We start from the raw sequence: 26,471 nt of genomic DNA, 5'->3' as shown, positions 1-26,471 counted from the left end.
CTAAACGGTATGAGGCGAGCTCGATTTGGTAATTGTCGGTCGGTGACCTTCCTTAATAGACTGAATTGGTACTAGAACAAAACGTTGCCAATAGTGAATGGAGGAACTTTTACTACTTATTAAATCTCTAACAACAAAAAAAACCGGGCAAGTGCGAGTCGGACTCGCGCACGAAGGGTTCCGTACCATAGCGCAAAAAAAAAAAAAAACAAAAAAAAAGCAAAAAAAAAAACGGTCACCCATCCAAGTACTGACCACTCCCGACGTTGCTTAACTTTGGTCAAAAATCACGTTTGTTGTATGGGAGCCCCATTTAAATCTTTATTTTATTCTGTTTTTAGTATTTGTTGTTATAGCGGCAACAGAAATACATCATCTGTGAAAATTTCAACTGTCTAGCTATCACGGTTCGTGAGATACAGCCTGGTGACAGACGGACGGACGGACGGACGCACGGATGGACGGACAGCGAAGTCTTAGTAATAGGGTCCCGTTTTACCCTTTGGGTACGGAACCCTAAAAATTCACGAATTTTGAATTACGGATTTTGAGTTTGTATACTAACTGTTTATAATATGCTAACATGAAGCTCATGTGATGATGCAGTCGAAAACTAGCAAACGGTACTACTCGATCGATAAACAAAAACACATCGAGAATAGGTGAATTACTAAGGCGAATGAAAATGAGAAGACGTATTGACTGTACTGGGCTATAACCGCGAAAATCGAAGTTCCAAATTGCGGGCATTTTTCTCTGTCACTCCAATTACGCCTTCATTGGAGTAAAAGAGAAAGATCCCCGCAATTAACCAACCTAACCTTAACCTTAACCTTAACCATAACCTTAGTATAAGTAGTACCTGTTAGTTTAGTATTATGTTACTACCTGTGAGTTCCTATAATTGGCTTTCTGTATCCACTATAATTTCTATGGTATTGTCATAGCTGTTGGTTCTCCAAATAAATAAAATAAATAAATAAATAAATTTGCGAATTTCGGTTTTCGCGGTAGCCCCTCTGTACTGTCGCGATAGCAAAGGACGCTGGTTCGATTCCAGCCTGGGGCACTGGAGGCCTTGGTTACTTTTTCGTAGTATATGACATTTATTTCAGTTTATAATTTATATAGTAGGTAGGTAGTGTTTCTACTTGATAAAAACAAATTAAAATATCACATTTATTTTATTTATTTTATTTTATTTATTTAGAAATTTAAACCAGGCAACAAGGCCCATATTACCAATGACCGTACATTTACCAGCATTTTTGGTGCAGCAGAGTGGTATTAACGGAATTGGTATAGATCATTTCAACCGAAATGGTAAATTAAGGTTAATATTAACGTAATTAACGCGAACTAATAATTATAGGGTTAAAATTATTTATACCTACCAATTCCGTTTACACCACTCCGCTGCACCAAAAATGCTGGAAAATGTACCTACGATGTCTGCATATTACAAATACCTTACAGACTAATATACATATGTATTTTTCACCACACCAGCACGGAAAGGCTTACTTTGCACTTCAAACACTGATAGCAAAATTGCATTTTATTCACATGTGAGGCAAAGTAATCAAATGCAATTTTTGAGTTGTTTACTTATCTTTGCTGGTAGAATTGACTTTCAAATGATGATTTTGGATGATAAATGTTTAATATCATTCATTTGGATATGATTTGGTTTGATTTTGTTTGATATTTTACATTTAATATTTGCTTCGGGTTGGTGTGGTGAAAAATTTTGTGTTTCACTTGGGGGCAAATTTAGTTTTACCCTCGTGCTTTAAAACCCTCGCAACGCTCAAGATTCCATTTCTCGAAGAATCTTTCGCTTGCTCGGGTATCAATATTGGCACGAGCGGTTAAACAACAACTTTGCCCCCTTGTAAAACAAATAACGATATAAACTTTAAACTAAACAAAAATTGGTCGACACGGCAAAACGGCAGTTGTCACTGTCAGTGACTTGTCCACAAGTGACATGCAATTGTCAGTGTAGCAACGATGCCACTTCAAATTTGTCTCACGGCCTAGAGTGTCACATTCAATGATCAAAATATAAAAGTGGTTTGATTTATTCGTATAAATACCACAACCTTGATATATGCAATGTTTATTTAACACGTTTTGAATAGACCTTGAGTGCCAAATTGTAGTATAATAATTATTTAAATGTTATTGCATTCAGTAGCGATTCGGTTACTTAACTTTTTGGACGCCAACGACCGATATATCCGCACCGCAGGTTTAACGCCAAAGACTGATTAATCGGTCACAGACCACAGAGCAACATAGACCTACGTACATATGCAAAAAGTTCAATTTCAGTTTTGACGCTTCGGTGACGTGGCGTCTGAGTGACAGCTTAATTTGTGTTTGACACGGCCTCGAAAAGGTTAACAATCAATCGTAGGTATCAATGCCTTTTCTAAAACAGCCGGACAAGTGCGAAATATCAAAAAAGTCTTAAGCTCCCTTAGCTATGAGATATTTTTATTTTTGGTATTCTTATTTTTTTTTTATTTTGATATTCAAGTGAGTAACCTAGCTGATTAAAGCTGTCCATCTCATCGCAATCGAACCGTAAACTAGCCGTAACTTGGACCCCAAGTAACTAAGCCACCTTCCATAATTTAGCATCGGAATGGGCAGTATAATTATATTACACGGGTGTCAGGGGCAGGCCAATTTCACGCCCTGCGGCCGGACGCACACGCCGGATGATCCGGCTACACTTTGATGTTAGATTTGTGACTGTGACCTGTCCTTACTGGTCTTAAACGATGTTGCTTAAGGCTGATAAGTTATTTCTTGTTTTTTTTTTAATTGAATTGAATTCACAGGAATTCATGTGTAGCAAAATTATATTACAGGTAGGTACATGGTAGGTAATCTAGGAACCTAAAAAAATAAACTTAAAAGTAATTTTCTTTAGAATAGTAAGTAAATATACAGTGTGTGTCTGACCATGGGGCTTTAAATCCAGGGCTCGATTCTACTCGCTAAACTGAGCTACTTTTACTATGGCACCAACCCTAAAATCGGTGAAAGTTTTTGGCTTTTCCATAGAAAACGTCGACATCTGATCAGCCAAAATGTATGAAAAAGTAAAAAAAATTGGGATTTCGGGGTTGGTGCCATCGTAAAAGTAGCACAGTTTAGCGAATAAAATCAAGCCCTGGATTTAAAGCCCCATGGTCAGACACACCATGTATAAATATACACAATATGGGTGCACGAGTCATTTCAAAAATATGTCCCATAGCTCTTATGTCAGTGAATTAAGAACTATGGAACATATTTTTGAGTAAGTTGTCTACACCCATATTTTTACACTTGACTGTGCCTAAGTCTAAGGTAAGGTATCTAACTTATTTTTTAATTTTATGATTGTAGCTACGTAGATCCTTTGAGTTATCAACAAGGGAATTTGCATGATATATTAGAGCGTTGTGAATGTTGTGATCTACCTTTTGTTACCTAGAGGTCAATTTGGACTTCAAAAATCAAGTAGGTAATAGGTATAGTGATTTTGATGTGGTACTTAAAGTTCGAATAATAATATAAACTTTATATTAACGACACAGACTTCATATTCTCCTTGATTAATTGTAAAAAAAGTGCACTCATTAAGTTTTGGGCCTAGCGCAAAAGCCTTATTTAAGGAAATGTCCCAGCGTCTCATCGACACCACAGGTGACCAGAGGGCTGGCAGCTACCTCGGCCAGAGAATAAGCCTGGACATCCAAAAAGAAAACGCTGGCAGCCTCCTGGGCACCATAACAAACGAAGGTGACCTGGGGAGCATTTTTTACCTATAAGTTAATTTAAGATGTGTTAAATTTTAGTTTTAATTTTTATGTTGTTAGGGTTCCGTACCCAAAGGGTAAAACGGGACCCTATTACTAAGACTTCGCTGTCCGTCCGTCCGTCCGTCCGTCTGTCACCAGGCTGTATCTCACGAACCGTGATAGCTAGACAGTTGAAATTTTCACAGATGATGTATTTCTGTTGCCGCTATAACAACAAATACTAAAAACAGAATAAAATAAAGATTTAAATGGGGCTCCCATACAACAAACGTGATTTTTGGCCAAAGTTAAGCAACGTCGGGAGTGGTCAGTACTTGGATGGGTGACCGTTTTTTTTTGTTTTTTTTTTGCATTATGGTACGGAACCCTTCGTGCGCGAGTCCGACTCGCACTTGCCCGGTTTTTTTTATTATCATTTTGTTAGTTTTTCATTAAGGTACTTAAATGCAGATATTTTTAGCATAAATGTAATATAACCTCCGATACAAATCAAACCGATACCGTGACAGCAAACTGAATGTAATGGACCCGTCACCCCAGTTCAATTACCACGGTATTTGTTGTCAAAATATATGCGCCTCGACCGGACCCCCGTCACGCGGACACCGGGCTGTCATTCGCAGAACATGGACAGCTATACTAAAATAACTTTTGACCCTCGCACTATAGTTGAATTAAACACTGAATGCACCCGAAACAAGTAAAAAACCGGCCAAGTGAGAGTTGGACTCGCATCCCAAGGGTTCCGTACATTAACCATTTTTTAACAATGTATTTTTTATATGTGAAAACGTTTTTTATATGTGAATTGCCTTTAATAAACCCGTAGGGGTCGGATCAGTAACAAAGTAATTAGTCCGACTCACACTTGACTGCATATTTTAAATAGGTTTTCCTGTCATTCTATAGGTAAGGAACTATTTTGTCTATATTTTTTCAAAATTTTAGACCCAGTTGTTTTGGAGATAAAGGGGGAAATGGTCATTTTTTGGCTATTTTCTTCTAACCTATGTATTTTAAAAATATTAAAAAAACATTAGAAATTCTCAGAATGAGAATTATTTGATATATAACATAATATAGTTACAGTTAGAAATTTTTTATTTTATATTATAACTTTCTCATCCCCCCAAAAGTTCCCCCATGTTTAAAATTCATTTGTTTACGTTGCATGTCCAATTGTCCAACTTTGGGTCACAAATTTACGTATGTGTACCAAATTTCAGTTTAATTGGTCTATAGTTTCAGAGAAGATATACTGTGACAGACGAACAGACAGACAGACGCACAAGTGATCCTATAAGGGTTCCGTTCTCAAAAGGAAAACTTTTGAGATACGGAACCCTAAAAAGAGACAAGACACCGCCCGCCGCAGGTAGGTGTGACAGAGAAAACACTACGTATTTGCGTGCAGCGAGTGTTTGACTCAACTATAGCAACTTAATAGACCATTGATAGACTTTATGCCGGGGTGATAAGGTTCACAAGTCGTCAGTTAAGTGTCAATGTGTAACGATGGTATTCCATTTGGTGTGCATCTTAAAAATGAAATGGGGTCGAGAATCATAAAATTGGAGCGTATATTCGAGGTTTATACTTTTTGGAGCATGTTAAGGCTAAGTAGCCTTAAGAAATTGTTTTATAGATATGTCGATAGAAACGGCGTTAAAACATTGCCTACATTGTTTTGTTTGCTTTGTTAAAGTTCAGAAGGAAAGATCAAGTACATAATTATATCATATTTAATACCTTTAATCGAGCAATTCTTGTTAATTTATATGTATAATAAATAATATATATTTTGGGGATCTCAGAAACGGCTCTAACGATTTCGGGAGCGAAAAATCTCAGGGAAAACGCGCATTTTTAAGAATTTATGTATATGTTTTCAGCCAAAGCTCGGTCTGCTAGATATTTACCTTTATATTACACGCAGGTAAATTAATTAAATATCTCGTTTCTGCTTTTTTCATTTGTGTTAAAGCATTTTAACGTTAATACACCGTTAGATCGAAATATTATAAAAGGTACTTACATTTACGTTTATTTTTAATAACATAATATTTTGTTGATATTTATTATTTCGCATTCCACCGATTACATATTTCTAATCACACAAAAAGCACTAAATTCCAACGCATAAATAGTTACACAATTGTGTTTATAAATCACAACGCCAGTTAATGACACGAATCATTTAACAATCCAGTGCGTACGCCCACCGACAATCGCACGACAATCGCATCGCTGATATACGATAACGTCTATTCACAGCTTAACAAAGCATTATATTTGTGCCATAAACGTCCCTATATCTATACCGATAAGATTTATAAGATATAGATGGGCAAGACGCCGAATAATGCCGCAACAAGTCCAGATAGAATGGGGAATTTTATTGAAAGACCCTTCGCCGGTGGAGTGTTGTGTCAACAGGGCCGCGTAATGTGTGGACTATTGCCAACTTTGCCTGCCGACGGCACAGTTTTAGACAGAACAATGAGGAATGCAAAATAGGCAAATATGTGGAACGAGGAGTTGGCAATATTTTATTTGAGGCAAGAAATTGGTTGAAGGGGAGTAAAATGCAAAAATGTATTTGACGAAGATATTTAGATATGTTCAGCAATATTTTAAGCTTTATAGGTAGTTAACATTTGTATTCTTTGCTCACTATTGAATAATTGCCATCACTATACAGCGCGGGAATGCTGCCTGTACGATGGGCACCTTGCTGAGGGGCCTAGGCTTAGAAGGTAGGTTTTAGGGATTTTCATTTTTTTGTTAATAGGTTTAGTTTTAGATAATTTATTTTATAAGGTACTTGTATTAAATTTGTTGTATAATTGTGTTTAAATGTAAGTTCTATAGGTAGTTTACATAACTAGGAAAGTTGTTTTTTTTTTTGTTTTGGCTTAAGGAGCCATTTGAGGGTAGATTTTGTTTGCTTTTATTTAGATACCTAAAGATACAGACTATACATTAAGTTATTTAAACATACAAAACGGACAATCCAAAATAACACGTAGGTACCTATATAACCTAAAGTTATCTAGAATAAGTGAACCTATGACAATTCGATTCTCAGCGTCACCGGCCGCCGGCCCGCGGCCGCCACGCGTCGCGTCGCTCAATATTTGCTCTCTACTAATGGCTTTCGCGAACGCTGCACTTTGAAAGTGAAATTATTATATTATTTAATATTAGCTGCTATGGGTGATCGATTTAGTACGACTTTCTCCTTATACCCAAACATGATGATTATTAAATTGTACGAAAATAGGTAGGTATATTGTAGCGCGTAATAACATTTGACAGATTCGTAGAGCCAAATCATGTCATCTACCTATTTTACAAGATATTTATCGTCCGACTACTTGCAGCCTAAAGCATTGAGTGAATTAAAAAAAATACACACATTTTTCAAATGTTTTAGAGCTCTAATAAAAAATGTTTTTTTTAATGTATATTTACAGTGCGCTCGTTGATGTTTAATGCAGAAAAACTTAAGAAAAAATAAGAATATCAATTAGATGTCGATTTACATTGTCACATCGTTAGATGACAACCAAAACCCACTAATTACTATGTACCACAAGTTCAGGGCTATAACCGCGAAAATCGAAGTTCGCAAATTGCGGGGATTTTTCTCTGTCACTCTAATTACGCCTTCGTTGGAGTAAAAGAGAAAGATCCCCGCAATTTGCGAACTTCGGTCTTCGCGGTAGCCGCTCAGAGCCATATTGAACCGTACGTAAGGCGATTTTTGGTTAATTATTTTTTAGCAATAAATTAGTTTTGGTTCTCATCTCTCGATATTACATTCTAGCAGGGGGCCGATTTTTTGAAATTCGACTACTCGATTTCGTGTATTTCGTTCAATAATATCTCCACTACTAGGCATTTAAATTCTACTAATAGAATTGAAAACGAGTGGTCAATACCACTAGATTCCCAATTTCTATCGCTCGTATTTCAAAAATTAGCATCTAGTCGTTTTCTACCGATTTTCGAATGACGAAATCGAACGATCGAAATTCAAAAATCGGCCCCCAGTTGCAATAAAATATTTACGTTAATGTCTTAAGCTGAGACAGCAATCGCACCTGGATAAATACAAGTAATAAAATAACGACGACTCCCTTCCAAGATAGCAGTCTATTAGACGTGATAAAACGCATCAAGAACTGTAATCCCCCATTATTTTACCGCGGGAGATAGTTCATAATAATCGCATTAAATTTCGAACGCCCCCCGATGTTGCCAGCCTGGATAAACGCGGCAAATTGTGCGTGTACAAACAGCGAATAATAGGGTATTGTGTTACCCCTCGAGCGCGGAAGCTGCCCGATCTTAGATCGTTGCTTTAATAGTGATCTAATTTTGAGATAACGGTAAAACTATCGTATATAGGATCTTAGGAAGAAACGTTTGAAAGGTAGGCATGCAGCATGCATTATATGTAACGGTTGTCAACAGATTCTAACTTAAGTGTAAGCAAACTTTTTTTTCAGCAATATATTACTTACGTAAGTACTAACCGGTTAATTTATGTTCTCTAAGTACCTTGTTATTGAAATACTTTACTTAATATCCAACCTAGATTAAAAATCTTAGGCAATATACAAAATTAAGTATTCAAAAGAATACGCTTTTACATTATCACTATCAGTTATTACCGATTGATTGTGGATTTCATTATACCTAACGGTTCAAATCAAACTTAACTGACTTAAAAATAAATAAACAACTCCGTTGCATAACGGAGTCTGAATGCAACGGAGTCTGATAATTCTAATTGGATTCCCAATGCACTCCACCTGGTACATGTCAAAGCGAAGTGTCCATCCCCGAGACTGTGGGAAATGAAATAGCAAACAATTTCGCGGCGGGCTATTTCCCTCAGTGTTGCCACACTAAAGAAAGATAAACTGCGGCCGCCTGCCGCTGACGCGTCCACTCGCGGCGCATTAGGCGCGCCTACACGCCAACTAAGTGTGTCACACACTTATTTTTTCCCCGCGGCAGTTTTAATTTTAGCTAGCTGACCGCGTGTCGCTGACGCCGTTTGATGTATAGCAACACTTATCGCTGCAGGTATTTTTCGAACGTTGAAATTAATTTCAAATTGTAAACGTGTCAAGTTTAAACTTTAAGGGCCCACTAGACGCTGAAGAACTTTTAGTAGTAACAAACTGGAGGGCATTGTTTGCTCATTCCTCGTATTACCATAGATAAAATAATTTTAACTACGTATACTCTGAACCGGGCCGAGCCTTCGACTGCATCGACCTTATGCTATTTGCAGACGTGAGGCCTTATGTTTACCCAGCCAAAGCTCTAGTGGTGAACAAACATGGGACCGATCGGACGGAATTGCTTATTTTGTCTCTGCCTACAGACTCCCCCGGACACACAGGTACGGGTGTCCAGCCGCCGGGCGTTCCGCAGGGGCCGTCGCTCGGACCACTTTTTCTAGTGGTGTAATAATTCGGTGGACGGTATTCGAGTGCATGTTTTTTGTACAGACATCACTCGGTTAAGGTTTACCGTTTTAATCTCCTCTAAAGATGCTTATCTGTGCGGAAGCGTGCCTCTATTTTCGTACGAGAGTTTAATCACTTGAGAATTGTTTGATCCGATTGCGCTTGAGCACATTGTTTTGTCTGCTTGTTTGCGGTGTTGTAAAGAAAAGGTAAATCAAACAGCCCGGTGGATTATAAACGCCGAACTAATTGCATATTACAATAAGTAAACACCGCGGAGCACTTTGTTTGACCATAATGACGTTATTCGCAAACTAACAGAGGCATACATAGATAGAGAATAGGTAACCGGGACGAGGTACGGGCTTCAATACACAAGTGCGTCATTAATGACTAGGTTCTTTTGAATAGTTAACTAACCGGATAATAAATCATTGACTTAGTTTTTTCATGAGGCACTACAAAAATAGTAGGTACCTACGTAATTTAAGTTGACTAGAGTGATTTAATTAGGGTTATTCATGATGTGAGTTGCGTCAGTTGCAGCGTTCGAGCCGCGATTTCGAAACGTTTCGCGCCTAATTATCCCCCGATTAGCCGCCATCTTTGTTTTCCGAGCTGTTCGAGATAGACAGTTTATTATTGTTGACTCAATCAGTTTGTTTGTACTTTCTCCCAGTCATCTCAGACTACTGGGTTTTCTATGGAACCAAGTTTTGGATTCTCAATTATTGTCTTTGGGTTTGTATTGTCTACCGTTCGAGTGGTGTCGGGTGACAACCATCTTGTCTCTCGAGTGTTCCAAATTCGAAATTAGTTTACGTTTCGAGTTAAAATTTTCATTGTTTGAAATAAAATTTAAGTCTGTAATAGTACATATTTACGATACAAGTGCGAAAAAAAAAATAGGAAATTCGCAACGAGTGGCGATAAATTAAAACATGTTAAGTTTGATGTTAGGTACGTATATAAGAAAGAGTTTTTTCATACATAGATAGGAATACATAATCTACAATAATATTGAGTGGAGAAAACAAACTATTTAACCACGGGTGGATCCAGCTTTAAGGTTAGGGTTGAGGGGGGGGTCACAAGATCAAATTCTACCTATGTTTTCGCAATCCGCCTTCTGTTTATTGTGGCAAAACGGTAAAGCAATGTGACAATGTTTTTGTAATGTTATTTTTATGATCCAGTACGTATAATGATGGTCGTTCTTGTCTACGTGACAGCGTGATAAATCGGTGTCCGTCACTTTCTATCCCACGGTGTTAAAAAGTGACAGTTATTTTATCACGTGGACTAAGATGGATAAAGCCATCCATACGCCGGCTGTCAAATTGTCAAATTTTGTTATCTGCCTCTCTTATTCAAATAAAGAAATTTCGTTTACAATTTTCGTGGTAGGGCCTTGTATTTCGCGGCGGTGCAGTGTAATAAGTAATGTAATCGTACACTGTCCCTCTGAGTATTTTACTGTGACAAAATTGCACTACATTGTGGTTTATTTTATGGTCCACCCTAAATGATCTGTTCTGGGCATCACAGCATTATCTTGTAACAGATCCCCAAACGAGTAGCATCGTGTAGAGAAGTGATCGCAATTGGCCGGCGGCACGGCAACGCGATACTCCGTGCACCTGCAGGGAGGGCTCAACCGATCAAGTTACAGAGTACGATCGTGTCAGACACGGTAATTGTACTTTGTACTTTGTTATTCCTTGGAGTTCTTTGAGGTGCGATTTTACACACGTATAATCAAAAAATGGTCAATGGGCCCGATTCGGATTTTGAAATAGACATCTATTAGACATCTTTTAGCCATCACCAAGATACGATAACGATATGTTTAAGATCTAACCTGTCAAATTTAACATTTGCGCGATTCTGGCTGGAGATACGATTTCCACAGGATATGACTTAGAGATCTAATTCACATCTAATCTTACTCTATCTAACGTTACCCGAATTGCGCTGCAAAAGAGAACTAGTTGATATCTAAACTATAACGTATCTAGAATGGATCTAGTACGTTTCGTCTCTTGTGAATATCTTGAAGTTCGAATACGGCAGATCTTACACTCTGGCCATTGTGAAATCTAGTTAAGCAATCGTTCAAATTATAATTTAAACCTAAATATATATATGTTTGTAGCACCTATTATCTATTTCAGTTTATAACTTTTACTATTAGGTGGACCAACCCCGATATCGCGAAAAAAATTGTCATTCTTTAGCCGTTTACACACACCCGCCACAGCACAGCCGTTTACATTTACACACGGGAATATACTTAACTACTTGGCCCTATTTGTGGCACGTGATGTGCAATAAGGTCATTTTTATCTGAAATTTATGAAAGTCCAACAGAATTTCTGACAGATTGCACATGAAGTATATAAGGACCCTTCTCTGATGGAAAACCACATTAGACATCGCCAGAATCTTCGGAAAGTGTCTGGTCTGTCTCATTAATCTCTGGTTACTAAGTCGCGCGCGCGACCGCCCGGCACGGAGGCTTGTTTTACTTACTCTGGCTTTTTATTGTACTTAATGGTGTTTACCCAGGCTCAGGTTTGCCACCATTGATGGGAAATCGGTATTGAGAATCTTTATTCTTGAGATTTTGGTCGAGATTTGAATATACGTTTGATAGAATTGTCTATGGATTGATTGGATTGACATGGATGAATTTAATTTATTAAAGGGATATTTTCTTGTCTATAATGTTTAATTGAACACTTAGAATAACTAGGTATACTTGCTATTAAAGTTTAAAATATAATTAAACTGATTTAGATTGTACGTTCAAGATCGGATAGTCATCATAAAGGTATAATTATACTTATTTTAGGATGATTTCAGGTATTTGACTATTAAATCAAATCAGCTTCTTATTCTAACTGTCATAAAAATGATTTGTCACTATGGACTTTAGGAAATAGGTACTAGCAACATTAACATTACGGTCAACTTACCTACTCTTTATAGTTCTATACGATTTAAAAATACCTACTTCTGTCCACCTTTCTCTATTAATGTTCTGGTGCTTTATTTTAAGTACAGTCAATATCCCTATTGCTACATTCAATCATTTTCATCAATTCATAAATCATTCAATCATACCTAAGGGCATGATTAAGTAGGTGTATCAAATACCTATACCTAAAGTAAGTAATAGCAAAACATTGCATTAGGTTACATACGACATCGTTACGCGAAAAAAATATTACCCCAAAGTATCCGAAAGTGAATGTTTACAAGGTCCCCAACAAATTTGCAGTGAAACCCAACACGATTTCACACCTATCGAAATAATGAACCTTTGCATAGTATCGCATGACGATAAATTGGATGTGCTAAGTTAGCAGCCGGTGTCAAGTTGCGCGCATGCGTCGCGTCGACGCCATCTTGAAAAAGTTTTGCACGATGGAATTATATCCCGCCTCTTTGCTTTTACGGGCCATTTGATGGCCTTTTTGGAGGTTTGCTTACAGTTTTAAAAATAAAGTTTCTGCGAGGTTTAATTTAATAGATTGCTAATAGCAATTTTATTTTCGCCAATATTATACATTGCCAATTTCCTTCAAGAAATTTTCACATCATCCCATCAAGTATTCGAGTCCCAAGGATAGACAACGTAATAAAAACAGTAGTCCACCCTAAGTCCCCGGGGATTTGGACTTTTCATACATTTTATATGAAATCTTGTGTGCTTGGGCCAGAAGTAAACTTTCTGTCGACGTGATATCACGTTCACAGTACTCGGACGAGGCTCAATTTAAAAATAACATTGGCATGTTATACTTTTCCAGCAACTTCTATTAAATGGACAGGCAAGTGCATCTAGTGTCATGTTGGTCAAAACGTAGGTACCTATTTATTATGTTCAATCAAAGAAAATATATACTTACTGTAGTTGTTATTTCAATAAAATGTGACATTTTCAACTAAAAGGTGCCACATTGTCGGTTGTCGATAAGGTTAATTTCAAATTAACCGAAGAAACCGAATTAATTTATGAATTACTTCCTAATATTATGCAATTGATAATTATTAATCAGAATATAAATAATATTTTGCTGATTAAACCCTGTTCGACAACAGCTTCATCAAGTCATATAGCTTATTCGCGGTTGTTGAAGTAACTCTGTACATGGCGACCCTGTCTATCCGTATTTTGAAAGACCGGTATGAATCACTCACTGGCAAACCTGGGGTCGTTGGATGCGGGGTACCACGAGGCCCCGCGCATGTCTCCGTAGTGCGGCAGGTCCGAGGGCGCGCAGCCGTAGCCCTGCACGGGTTGCCCGTACAGCGGCACGGCGTACGGGTTGCCCGCCATGCACGAGCCCCCGCCGAGCGGGGAGTTGATACTGCTACCCGAGGAGTTTGACCTGGGGAGGGAAAAGATCGTTAAGACTTGGGATTTTTCAAAAGGGGTAATTCCAGGGGAAGTTAGGACTGATTTAGACGGCGCGCGAACTCGCATGCTATTTTAGTTACATTGCGGACTGTTAGTTATGTCCAATTCAACCGACCGATCAAAACCCGCAACGTAATGAAACTCGCATGAGTTCTCGCATCGTCTAAATGAGCCCTTAAAGTATTATGCTACCTATACTTCGTTTTTTTTAGCATTAGAAATTAGGTAAACAATCTTAATGTGTCTTTTAATTGAAAAACACATTTTAAAAATAAGTTACGGCAATTATGTAACAATTATGAATCTAATACGATCATTTATATTCTTCTGCTTTCATAAGTATTAGTTTTATATTTTTATAAAGCGTTTTTCAATTAAAAGACATGTCAAGATCGCTTACCTTCTTGCAAGTTCTTTCTAATGCTAAAAAAACGAACTATACATAAGCTCTGGCAAACCAGCTTTGTCAATAGAAAGATCTCCCATACAATGCCGCTCTTATTAAGATATCTAGGCGTCTGGCAGACATCATCTTAAAACGGTATCCTTTTTCTATGCCCTTAGTTTGTAAATCAGAAGAGCTAATTCCGTATCTTATTCTGTCGTTATTGAACCTGAATCTAACCCTGACAATTGTTAAGCCCGCTCCACACTCGTACAAGTGTGGAGGGGGCTTTATGATAAGCAGTCATCTTAGCTCTTAGTGGTGTTTGTACGCCCACATAATGTCATTGAGCTGGCGTGTGTTATGTTCAAGACAATTTCAAAGGTAAAATGTTGCAATACCATATGGGAATAATAAATATTCCGGCGTGAGAATGCCATTTTTATGAGTACTGCGCAATGCAAGTTTGTTTGGTTTGTCATAACAGATATTTAAGAAAAATGCTTTTTAAAATATGTAATTGATCAAATTAAGACATATTATTTGTGACATATGAAACCGATTTTAATTAAATCTACAGCTACGATGGCTATTGCGCGGTGTTCCATGATATGTATTTCATTTACCGCCAATTAGTCTAAAGAGTTTGTTTTGTTTGTAATTTTATGACCATCATTGTCAACAATTGCCGTTAACTATTAGAATCTAAGTACATTAAAATTTTTAACGTATAGTGCCACATAAAATAGTAGAAATAAACTGAACTTTTCCCTACTAAATTGTTGCCATGGTTAAGAATTTTACGTCAAAAATGTGACAGTTACGTATGAAGTGGCGCCCACAATAATTTTCTACAATTTCTTGGCGGACTATAGACTTCGATTATTATGTTGAATACAATATTATAAACGACTGCTTCAAATTGTGGTGTATTTCCCCATGAACTATGTGGTCAATGGAACCTCCCACGCAAATCAACAGCATCTCTTCTTATAAACCACTTTAGTTAAGTATTTGCAATATTTGCATGGACCTAGACGAAATGACATACACTACAGAAACTACAAAGCGCCCTCTCTCTTGTATGAGCACTATAGTTACTAAGTTCGCTTTTAATAGGTAGGTACTAGCACTAATTGCAACCCCAATGAGGAATAAAACCTCAACTAAGAAGCTTGTTTTCGTTTTGTAGGTTATGGGCCAGCATGCGTTCATTGAGCTATATCACTCAAGTTTGGAAAAACACGACTTTGTACATTAAATATATATTATACATCTGTATGACTTATGAAAATGTAGGTAATTAAAATAAAAAAGGAAAAAAAGATAAACTTGTGCGATCAAAATTGTGAACATTTGTAATTTTGTATCACCAACAAAAAAGACAATAGAGAACTCCAATTTTCTGTATGATCCAACTATTTGGACAGCTTCACCTGGCTTAGCTTACTTCTGTAAGTTCCTAAGTACTTAATCTTTAATTTTACGCCTTAGAAATATAAAAAAAATATTGGATTAAAACAACATGGTATAACCTAAATATTAGGTACGAAAGGTTTGAGAAGGTAAAATTAATTTTAATCGTTGTGATTTGTGATTGCGCGTGATCTGAGAAATCAATTGACACGTCATTTTCCATCCAACTAAACAAAAGAGGATTATAATGGACACATAAAGAAGTGATCAAAAATCCCTTCCTGAAAGTGACAGTCGTCAACAGTCGTACGTCAGCGTGCACTCGACAGTTTTTTTTTACTTCTGCTACTAGACCATGGGTTGACCCAAATCAGCCACACGCATCGGCCCGGCGCCATACTACTAGACAATGCACAGCTTATCTGCTTAATCCCTATTTACACAATTTAATCTCCGCGCCCTCTAACGGGACCATTCATACCACCGACCTGTGAATTTAAACCTTAAAGCACCTAAATAGAGATTAGCGTTCCGTCGATAAAACACCCTCCGCCATTACGATGTTTGACTTGACAAATTGAGTTTTGACAGGGCGGGAAAATTCCCGCCAACCGTTTTAGGTTAGGACGTTATAATTGGGGATAATTTTAATTGATTTAACTCTGTTATCTTTCGATTCTGCTGGTGCTTTGTTAATTTTGTTAATTGTCAGTTGTTGTTTTAGTTGAATAGAGAACTGGTACCTACTATAGGCCAAGAATGATCTTGGCAGGTTTAAACGATTAAGTTTCGGTTTACCAACTTAATTAAGGCGACTAAAATAGGTAACCAACACGAATGCCTTGATCATACCAAATTGAACACGTATCTTTTTCAAAAAAGTCAGTTTAAAATATTTATATTAAATGTAGGTATATCAGTGACCTAATTAATTAAATAGGTATTAACGGCACTAATCACGAAACATTTAAGAGGATATTTGGAGTATTTTAGATCCCACCAAAAACATATTCATGTAAAATGTTGCCAAGAGGAGACCATATGAATACTCGTATATATTTATATCTCGCACAGTCAAAATGTTTACAGATTTAATGAAGAGCCAAACTTTTAAATCTACACGCCCTAACTCTACAAGCCCTAACTTCACAAACCTTAAACCTTAGTCGAAATTATGTGTTTTGGCCGTTTCGTCAGTATAAGAATAATTATATTGTAATAACTGAAAAGTAATGAACAGTGAATACATTTTTCGACCATGTGTGGCGGTAATTAATATAATGATGTTTAATAGCAATGTTTTTATGAAAACATATGCCTACACATATTTTATAATTTTAAATGCTCCTTAAATATTAATTTTCGACACGATATCTCACATAGCAATGCGACAAAATTAAGAAACTTTACGAATAAGTTTCAGTACCTACATATATGATTACAAATTATTAGCTTTCAAATGTACTATTTTATATATATGAATAAATTATTTTATAAGTAAGTATTTAACTAGGTATTTAGCACTTACTTAGCCGTCTCAGCATCGATATGGTACAAGAGGCTGCGCGGCAGCTCGTGCCCGAACCAGACCGGGTCCTGCATGTCCTAGGCCTCTAGAGTCCGACGGGGCCAACGAGGCCGACGGGGCCGGTGCGTGTGCGGGGTGCGCCGCTCAGCGTCTGGCGAATGGGACATAGCTTGGACATACGACTTTAGCTGATTTCGAAGATTTAATAGTACAAAATGATTGGACGTTAAATATAGAAATAGGGATTTGTTTTAAAAGAATGGAAGATATCTAAGAATTTTTAGTTTGAGTAACTGTAGTCCTTAATTTTGCCAGACGCTGAATATATTTAATTACGCACACATGATTAGGTACTTCGCGAATCATAGGTACGTAATTATTAATATGTATTTTTTTGTTATACTCGTATTTGAGTAGAATAGAATAGAATACCTACTCTTTATCGAGACACCACAATAAAAAGATACAAATGGAGGAATAAAACAATGATGAGTTCCTATTTCGTTTTAATTTAACATAAATAAAACAGGAGTGGTCATTTCTCCATGAATGATGAGTTGATGACATATGACTAATTAAACGAAAATATCCAATAAAGAGTAAAGAAGAGTATAGTAGATTTAAAAAAAGTTGTTGTTTATATTGATGTGTAGGTACCTACACATCAAAATTAAAATTGATGGATATTTTAATAATAACTTTTAATTTTAGGAAAACCTCGGTAAGGTACAACTATTTTCAACATGTGTATATTTTGTTCTTGCCAAACGCTATATTTTAATAAAAGACTAAAAATATTAACTAGTCATCAAAATTGGTAAAATAAATAAAAAAATTAATAATTTACTAAATTTCGTCACCGAACAAACTGTAAGTAACTGCCAAACCTACCTATAGTAACAGCACCAGTCATGGGACATTTAAGAGGGAATTTGGAGTATTTGTGATATTTCCCTAATACATGTGAATGGTCTACCGCTTAGCGTATTGAAAGATGAAAGTCCTACCCGTCTTTCATGTTTCAGGCGTGTTGTATCAAAGATACTGCAATGAGTTTCCACATACTTAACAAATTAAAACTATGCTATTTTTCTCCAGTCATGGACACCAAAGCTCCAGTAATGGGCCCCCCAGTAATGGACACTGCTCTATCAGTATAAAATATTGAAATAGGTCATCAGATCTGGTCCATGTTATCATAATATTGCATTATCATCCGATTTGCATATTTAATTACGAATACAAAATTTCAACTCAATCGGAAAACGGGAAAGTGGCTCAAACTCGGCTACCAAGATTTGACCCACACTAAAAAACGATATTAATTTATCCGAAGTCCGAGCATACCTCCTGGTTGACATATTTCGTAACTACATTTTACTTCTGTATTGTTTAAACATGAAATGATGGCATGGCAAGCATCATTATGTAAATTTCCCATTATAGGAGGTATGCAGTTTTACAGCTCCTATAATGGGATTGGGCCAAATACCACTATTTTTTTACATCTGTGGACTCACAACATAGTATGTTGTATACCTTATCTCATGGTAAATGCAATTAACAAAACACATTTTAGTTTTCATCAAGTATTAATTAATTAAAATTTAATAAATTAACTCACCTCTCTTAGCGAAGATGTTAAGAATTCGTAGTGGTATTTTTTTTCAGTGACACGTCAACTTTTGGGTTGACGCCAATTTCTTAAAAAACAACCAAATTTAATAAAAATTCAAACTGAAACAGCTCTAGGATTCTTATTTATGATAATATACAGGCAGTGTTTATAAACTACTTTTAGACACTTATTTTACAGGATTTGTGGTTTTTTGGCCCATTACTGGTTCCACGCCCATCATAGGGTACACTACTATATGTACACTTTGCCAAGTAATACACGGACAGAGCACGTGTGTAAATTTTCACCGAAAAAACAGCACTTCTTGTATTTTTCCAAACTAAACCAAGTGCGAGAATTAACATCGTGTTTACCCAAATGTGTGAGTCCACGGCTCTTATGGCAGAACAAACACTCTTGTGCATGTAATTTAGTGTTGAAAAGCTGTTGATGGCATTGCGTCATATCTACCTACTGCTGTAACTACCAAGAACCAACATACCTACCTACTTGTCCGTATTGGCAATGTCAATAAAGAAATAAGGATGCTCGTGTGAGTTTACCATAGTGATGGTAATCATTTTTTCAACTGTACGCTTAAGTTATGTAGAGTCCTTAAAATTACTATTATATAAATAAAGAAAGACCTAAGACAACAAGGTGTTGGTATCTCATACCTACTATAAAAATTGCTAGATTGAATGAACCTATGAATTTAATTATTTATTGCAAAATGGCTTTACATTGAGTTACCTATACAAATGTAATATTTCATTAAATAAGTTACCTACTAAGTAAAAATAAAAACAGTACATACATACTCGTAACACGATACCTACAAAGCAAATTATTTATGTTTCTATCCTTAATCGTAATGTTTGCCCAAAAATTATTCCGTGTTACATTTCGTTAAATTATTGGGTTTGATTCAAAATATACCTATGTAACGAAAAATAAGGTAAAGCTGCATTTATTTTTTTGTTATATTTTTTTTATAAGAATTAAGCTAAGCTCTGAAGCAAATAATGACCGTCACCTATATGAAAGAGCTTTATGAGGAACTTTATTGCATACAATCTCAATATTCCTATACCTAAATAAAACATAATTAAACAACTAACCTATATTATGGTACCTATTCAGTCGGTAACATTCGCAGTAGTGTTTAATTTATATACCTATATATATCTTTGACACTGAATAACTACGGAATCATATTAGTTTACAACGGCTTCTAATTGGATTTCTAACGTTTATGGCTAGGCATTATTTAAGAATTGGTACCTAAATAGGTACAGGTATGTATCAGATTACGCCATTTCTGAATAACAATAACATTTAATGATGATATTGATGGTCCAGTCCAGAGCAAGCACAGTACAGGCACATATCAAGTTAACCGACGCATAGGGTCACTAGGCCTACTAGGTACCTATTTGGCTGGTTTGCTGGTACCGAAGCAATATGGAATATTACAAATTAAGTGGTGTTAAATAAAAAAATTCATTGTGTACTCGTATGTCTAAATTAACGGCAATTTAAAAAAATTAAGTTACTGTTTTGTAACTAACAACAATGCTTGTTTAGTTTTATAAGAATTCACTAAATATTGTAGTTTTAAAGCACACTTTTATTTCACTAAAATAAAACGAGTCGATTGCCGTTTATTAGAGCGCAGTAAAAAAATGTAAGTAATTAAATATGAAATTTAGTATTGTATTTTCGTTATTTATGCTTTTATGTGAATACCTAGTCTAGTCCATGTTCTTGTTTGCTTAAAATATTTTAAGTCTTTGGGAGCATAACACTTGTAGGTATATCCATAATAAATCACGTATCAGTATTGGAGTGCCGCAAAGTTCAATCCGTAGACTATCAGCTTTATCGGTAACACGATCACCACTCAAATTGCAATAAGTGTCATTGAAATAATTGTATAACTTTTGAAGCACAAGAGTTTGCGAAGAGGAGATAAGAGAAGGCTAAGTACCTACCTAGAGGCACTCACGCATGGCTATATAGGCGTCGGCGCACATCACTCGCCACTTGACCGGCGATCACAACATAACATACCTGCACAAACAAACGTCACCGAACTATATCCTTCGGCGGCGAGCGCCGCTCGAGCACTCTCGGCGGGACCTTCGCCACTCGAAAAATCAGCGGGTGGAGGGTCCCCCCCTCGATCGATCGACGCACCTGTACGGCGACGGCGGGTTGTTGGCGAGCTCCAGCTTGCGGTACTCCTCGATCGGCGACAGGATGTCGGTCACGGAGAAGGGCGTGCTGTGCTGCAGTTGCAGCTGCGACAGGTTCTGCTGCAGCAGCGCGGACTTGGGCGATAAGCTCATCGCCAGCTCGGCGGCGCTCAGTTCCGGCAGCGCCTCCGCCGGACACGGCGAGTAGCCGCCGCCCTCCGCGGACATCCGACCGGCCACACTCGACGCCACTCGACGGCTCAGCCTCTAGTGGCTCTCGGGGCGAGAGTGGCGGCCGGAGCCCCCGGCGCGGGTTACGGCACTCGAGCGGCCCCGCCCCGCGCGGGCTGTGGGCGCGGCGCGGCGCGGCTATTGGCGGAGCCCGAGGGGCCGGCCGCTCCGTGGCGGGGCGCGCTCCGCTAATTATCGCGTCTCGCCGGCCCGGCTCACTCGTGCACGGGCAGTCCTAATGAAACAATTCGTTGCGTTCGATATTACATTGTCTATGTATCGCTGTCATGGAGTTTGTTACGGTTCATTACGGTTCTGTTAGTCTGTGTTTTGGCACTTTTTTCTATGTTCACATTTATAGGTACGTATTACTCTATGTATGTTACTATTTAAATGTTCTAAAAAATTTACACGCGGAATTTACCTATTACCTACTCTCATAAATGTATGTAACTAAAATGAATCTAGTTGATTTTAAATGATTGTTGTTTATTCATCTTTTTGTCCTACAAATAATTTATTTGTTATTTTAGGCAATAAGTAATTGAACTTAAAAATTGAGCAGAAATGTAACATTACCTAATGAAAAGTGCTATGAACTGTTTTGAGAGATTATCTACTTAAAATTACATTGTGAAAAACTTTTTCGCTCACCAATCCCATGTACAAAACTAAAGCTAAGCGTCCAGCTTTAGTTTTCGTCCACTTGACGAATTTTAATATAAATTAACCTACCTTGCCGCACGGACTTATTGCAATCCTTAATGTCTAAACAATAGATACTAAAAAATACTACATAAAAATGATATATCGCTAGTAGAGAATTAAAAATAAAATAACTACCCATAGTATAGGTATTATTTGCTACTCCGTCAAGTAGACGAAAGAGAGAGCTGGACGCGGAAACTAGCGCATGACCCTATAGACTTCGCCTATGCCTAAGTATTCGCGATAAGGTCTCCGAATTGTCAATTTACCTACTTTGTACCAGTCTAGCTCAATTACCTTATCTATAGTTATAGTTCGTTTTTTTAGCATTAGAATGAACTTGGAAGAATTCTTCTTGTCTTTTAATTCAAAAACGCTTCTTAAAAATCAGTAACTATTAGGTACTTATGAAAGCAGAAGAATATAAATGATCGTATTAGATTCATATATGTTACATATTTGCCGTATCTTATTTAAAATGTGTTTTTCAATTAAAAGATACATCAAAATTGTTTACCTTATTTCTAATGCTAAAATATAACGAACTATAATTGTTGACGACCTTGTAAAAAGTTTACATTTAGATTAAATTTATTTATTACGCAGCATAATTATGATTCCAGTACAAATTACATAGCCACATGTCAATTTATAGGAACCCAATATCAAGTGCCATGACAATTGTTATGTGTAGGTACAGTCAGCAGCAGAAGTTGCTAAGCGGGCCAGGTGTTCAAAATGATCTTAACGCGACTTTATTGTTGAGAGAATAAGAGCGTGTCAAGGTAATTTTGAACATCTCGAGCGCTTAGCAACTTCTGCTGCTGACTGTACCTAAGATCCGCGCTTAATTATATATAGTAGGTATAATATTTTTAGTATTTTTAGAACATTATTGTTGAAACATCTTACATTAGTACATTACGATACAACGTGTAGTAATAGCAGGTACCTACATTACCATACAAGTGCGAAAAGTAGGAAATTCGCAACGGGTGGCGATAAATTGAAACACGACCGAATTGCGAAGTTGCGAATTACCTTTTCGCACGTGCATTATAATTAGGTACTACGTTTTACAGTAGGTACATATGGCCCTTTAAATTTTCAACATAGGCGCGTATTTATGTGGTTGGTGTGGGTGTGTAATGGTTAATATAATAATTATAAAAAAACTATCATACATTTGTTATAACGCCACTTGATATATTATTGTATGTTATAATGTAATTTTTATTATACGTTTCCTTTATTATATTGTGATTTCATTTAAACTGTCATATATTGATATAATGCCTAATGTAATATAATTTTCAAATAGTATATAGACATATTTTATAATTACATTTGTTATAGTATATTTTTGTATAACGTAATACTTCATACAATTTTATCAAGTATAAATACATATATTTTATAAAATTTTTTGACATATTTATTTTACTGATAACGTAGTTTTACATACTTTTTTGTCAGACCTACTGCTCTTGCTAGCTATTTTATTTTAGGGTGGTCGCAGCTCTAACCTAACCGAACCAATTTTGTCACGGTTTTCGTTCTGCGGGGGGCCGCAGTTCAAACCTAACCTAAACCACTTTTTTTGCTCTAGTATTTTATTCTACGGAGGGTCAAAGTTCTAACCTAACCTAACCCTCCTTTTGTTAGGTAGTTATTTGTTTGTGCGGAATCGCAGTTCCAACCTAACCTAACCCATTTATGTCATGCAACTATTATGCCACATAAATAAGTATGTGATGTCAATTATGACAATGTATATTAGACGAAGTATAAATATACCTTATGACAATTATACCAATAACAGCATTATGTATACCGTTAATTAGGTATTACCGTAGTATGCCATTTATTACGTTATTCAAAATAACGATATATCAAACTATAATATATGAAAAGTAATTATAACAAATGTAGGTGCACCCGGTAATTAACGCACTAGTGGTAATGTAGCACCATGTGTACCTACTGTATAGCTATTTAAACTAAGTACTATAGTTACCCATAAATATGGTAAGGTTTTTTTTCATTTCTTTCCTGAAAGTGGAGCATTGTTCTTCTAAAAAGTGTGCAGAAAGAGAAATGTAGAGCTAGAGCCTTTTTTCTTTCCAAGTGCTTTCTTTGTTTTTTTTTTATTACGATAAACAAATAAAATTTGGTTTTGCCTAAATTGATTTAAGTACCTAAATATTATCACTGGAAAAGTTCCCTCTTATGGATAATTTCGCCCTCGTACTATATTTATGTTCTATCTGATGTACCTTTATTCCTCTCTTCCGTACAATAAAGTGTTACTTACTTAAATGACAGATAAAGACTAACGATTATTAGCTAAGTGAGGTTTGTAGCGCGTTTAATGAATAAGGGGTAAGGTAGTTAGTACCTATCTACGCTACGTTGCCTATTTTTGTATATTTTCCTAAGGCGGTTGTTACCAAAGTTAATGATCTACCTATCAATTAGAGATGCACCGGATATCCGGTTACTATCCGGTAACCGGCCTATCCAGTCATTATTTTACTAGCCGGCCGGATACCGGATAGTGACCTACTATCCGGCCGGATACCGGATACATTGCTTGAATTCGGAGTAAACCAATTGGATTTGAGAAACAGCCACGGTCATATTCGTACCTGTTTATTATTTTAAAACAATTTAATCATTCCCACACGCACTCATTTCGTACCTAGAAAATAAATGAGTCCGCGCGAACGAACTAGGAAACAGGTCAAACCTGCAGAATGCGCACCTGAAAAACCGAAATGTAGGTACAGTTCTGCTGGTCGAATATTCGGCGGCCGGATATCTACCGGATATCCGAATCCGATATATACCCGATAGGTACCCTAACCAGGCGTGTCTCACTCCGCGATTTCATGGCTTTGCTACAGCTAAAAGTACATCCGTTCGGCCCCAATTTTGGGGTTTGCCATAAGCCGCGCGTGGCGCTGTCGCCACCTAGCGGCCATATCTGTGCTGATCGTAACAGACGCGTTTTGTTAGAGAGTGAGTCTTCTGTACTTAGTACTATTATTTATTCTGTGCCCTAACCCCCTTATTTATAAAACTTTACGGGCCTAATTTAGTTAAATTATGTCTTATCCCTTTCTTACAAATACATAAGTAAAAATAGCAGATAAAGGCAAACGATTCATAGCTAATTCGTGCCAGTATCGCGTTTATGAATAACGCCATAAGTAGGTATTAGGTACCTACCTTATTATTAAGCAAATATCAGAATTTTATTTGTAGAAAACACTTTTTTTCTTACGTACATAAACTATAAGCTACATGTTTCGTGTTTTCTTCCGGTTGAGATTGCAGTTTAACGTGAGTCATCCTTTAAGCTTCTAAGTATGACTATAAAAATTGCGATGGTTTTCCGCCGCAAAAAATCGGATCTCTACCTAAATATATGACGTAAATCAACAGCGATATTCTATTGGTGGATGCAGCAGTAGTTGACAAGTTAAGGCCGATGGTTGACCATATGCAAAATTTTTAGCATGAATTTATCTATCTACTAGTCAACACTGGTGCCTGATGGTCAACTATAGGGTCAACCATCCTAACGGCCTTTCATGCAGTACGGATATGATGGTCGTATGGATGGTGCCATCCATAATACGCCGGCAGTGTAACACAGGCTTTGTAACTTTATATTGGACTTGTTAGAGAGAAATTAATTTGTTTGATGCCGTATTTTATAATAAAATTGTATCATTAATATAGGTACTTACATATGTTTAAAAGACAAGAACTATGGCTTATATTGCGCTTGTAACCGTATGCACCTACCTACTGAGATATACAATTAAAATCTATAAAACTACCAAATTCACGTGCTTGTTTGTAATAGATACCTATAGGTAGGTATATAATTGTACGTTAGTTTATATGTATACATGGAGACGTGACGAATTATGTTGTTTATTTCATTTAATAAAACTGAATAATATTTAAGAATAAAATTATTAATGGTTGTTTTATTTTACCCCTGCCTTATAACTTATATGTATATAGATGTCCTACCTATTTGTTAATCCAATAATGTTAACAACTTGTAATGTATACAATTGATGACTAATTATTTATGAGAAGAGACGCATTTTTTAGGATTTGCCTAACTAGGGACCAGAAAAGGAAACTAAGAATATATTTTTTATAATTACACCTACGGCACGGCTACCTACTCGTAGTAATAATTAGGATTGCAATGTGCATATATTTTGAAGTAGGTACCTAGGTAGGAATATACTTAAAGGCAAGCGACAAGCATAAATAATATTGACATTAATGCCTGTAATAGCTATTATACGTACTATAGGTATGTATTTACTGTAAATAGGAAATTGCAGCCAGTAGAGGTTCCTACTTACCAAATCCTGCAGTCAAAGTTAGTTAAATGATCCCTCTGATTTAATTTCCTCTCATTCCCTACAGCAGTTATTGTCAAATAAAATAGAAACGATTAATAAGATCATTTGACCTCAAAGGCAAGGCCAAAAATGTAAAGCAACTGTGCCAAAATATCCGAAACTCGTAAGAATAAACGGTAAACCGTTTTTAATATTTATAAAATATAAAGCGCCCAATAGATGTAGTACCTAGTGTTTTGCCAGTGTAAACTTGAAGGAGG

The 26,471-nt window shown here is 36.6% G+C and overlaps 1 protein-coding gene and 1 long non-coding RNA gene across 2 annotated transcripts in view; one reads left to right on the top strand and one right to left on the bottom strand.

Moving 5' to 3' along the window:
* LOC134673466 (homeobox protein Nkx-2.1-like) overlaps nucleotides 1-21,136 on the bottom strand; it is a 44,566-nt gene extending 23,430 nt beyond the window's left edge. The window contains exons 1-2 of the mRNA XM_063531462.1: nucleotides 20,880-21,136; nucleotides 13,514-13,704 (exon numbers count right to left, since the gene is read on the bottom strand). Coding sequence (XP_063387532.1) covers nucleotides 13,514-13,704; nucleotides 20,880-21,106 — 418 coding nt within the window. The 5' untranslated portion in view covers nucleotides 21,107-21,136. The remainder of the gene's footprint in view (nucleotides 1-13,513; nucleotides 13,705-20,879) is intronic.
* The window catches only part of LOC134673468 (uncharacterized), a 105,285-nt gene continuing 89,304 nt past the window's right edge, over nucleotides 10,491-26,471 (top strand). Inside the window, exon 1 of the long non-coding RNA XR_010099486.1 lies at nucleotides 10,491-10,502. This is a non-coding gene — a long non-coding RNA (uncharacterized LOC134673468). The remainder of the gene's footprint in view (nucleotides 10,503-26,471) is intronic.

The sequence above is a fragment of the Cydia fagiglandana genome, chromosome 18 (assembly GCF_963556715.1).
Source record: "Cydia fagiglandana chromosome 18, ilCydFagi1.1, whole genome shotgun sequence".
NCBI classification, from domain to species: Eukaryota; Metazoa; Arthropoda; class Insecta; order Lepidoptera; family Tortricidae; genus Cydia; species Cydia fagiglandana.
Note: the sequence above shows the minus strand (reverse complement) of the source record. Positions and strands in the feature narration are given on the sequence as shown.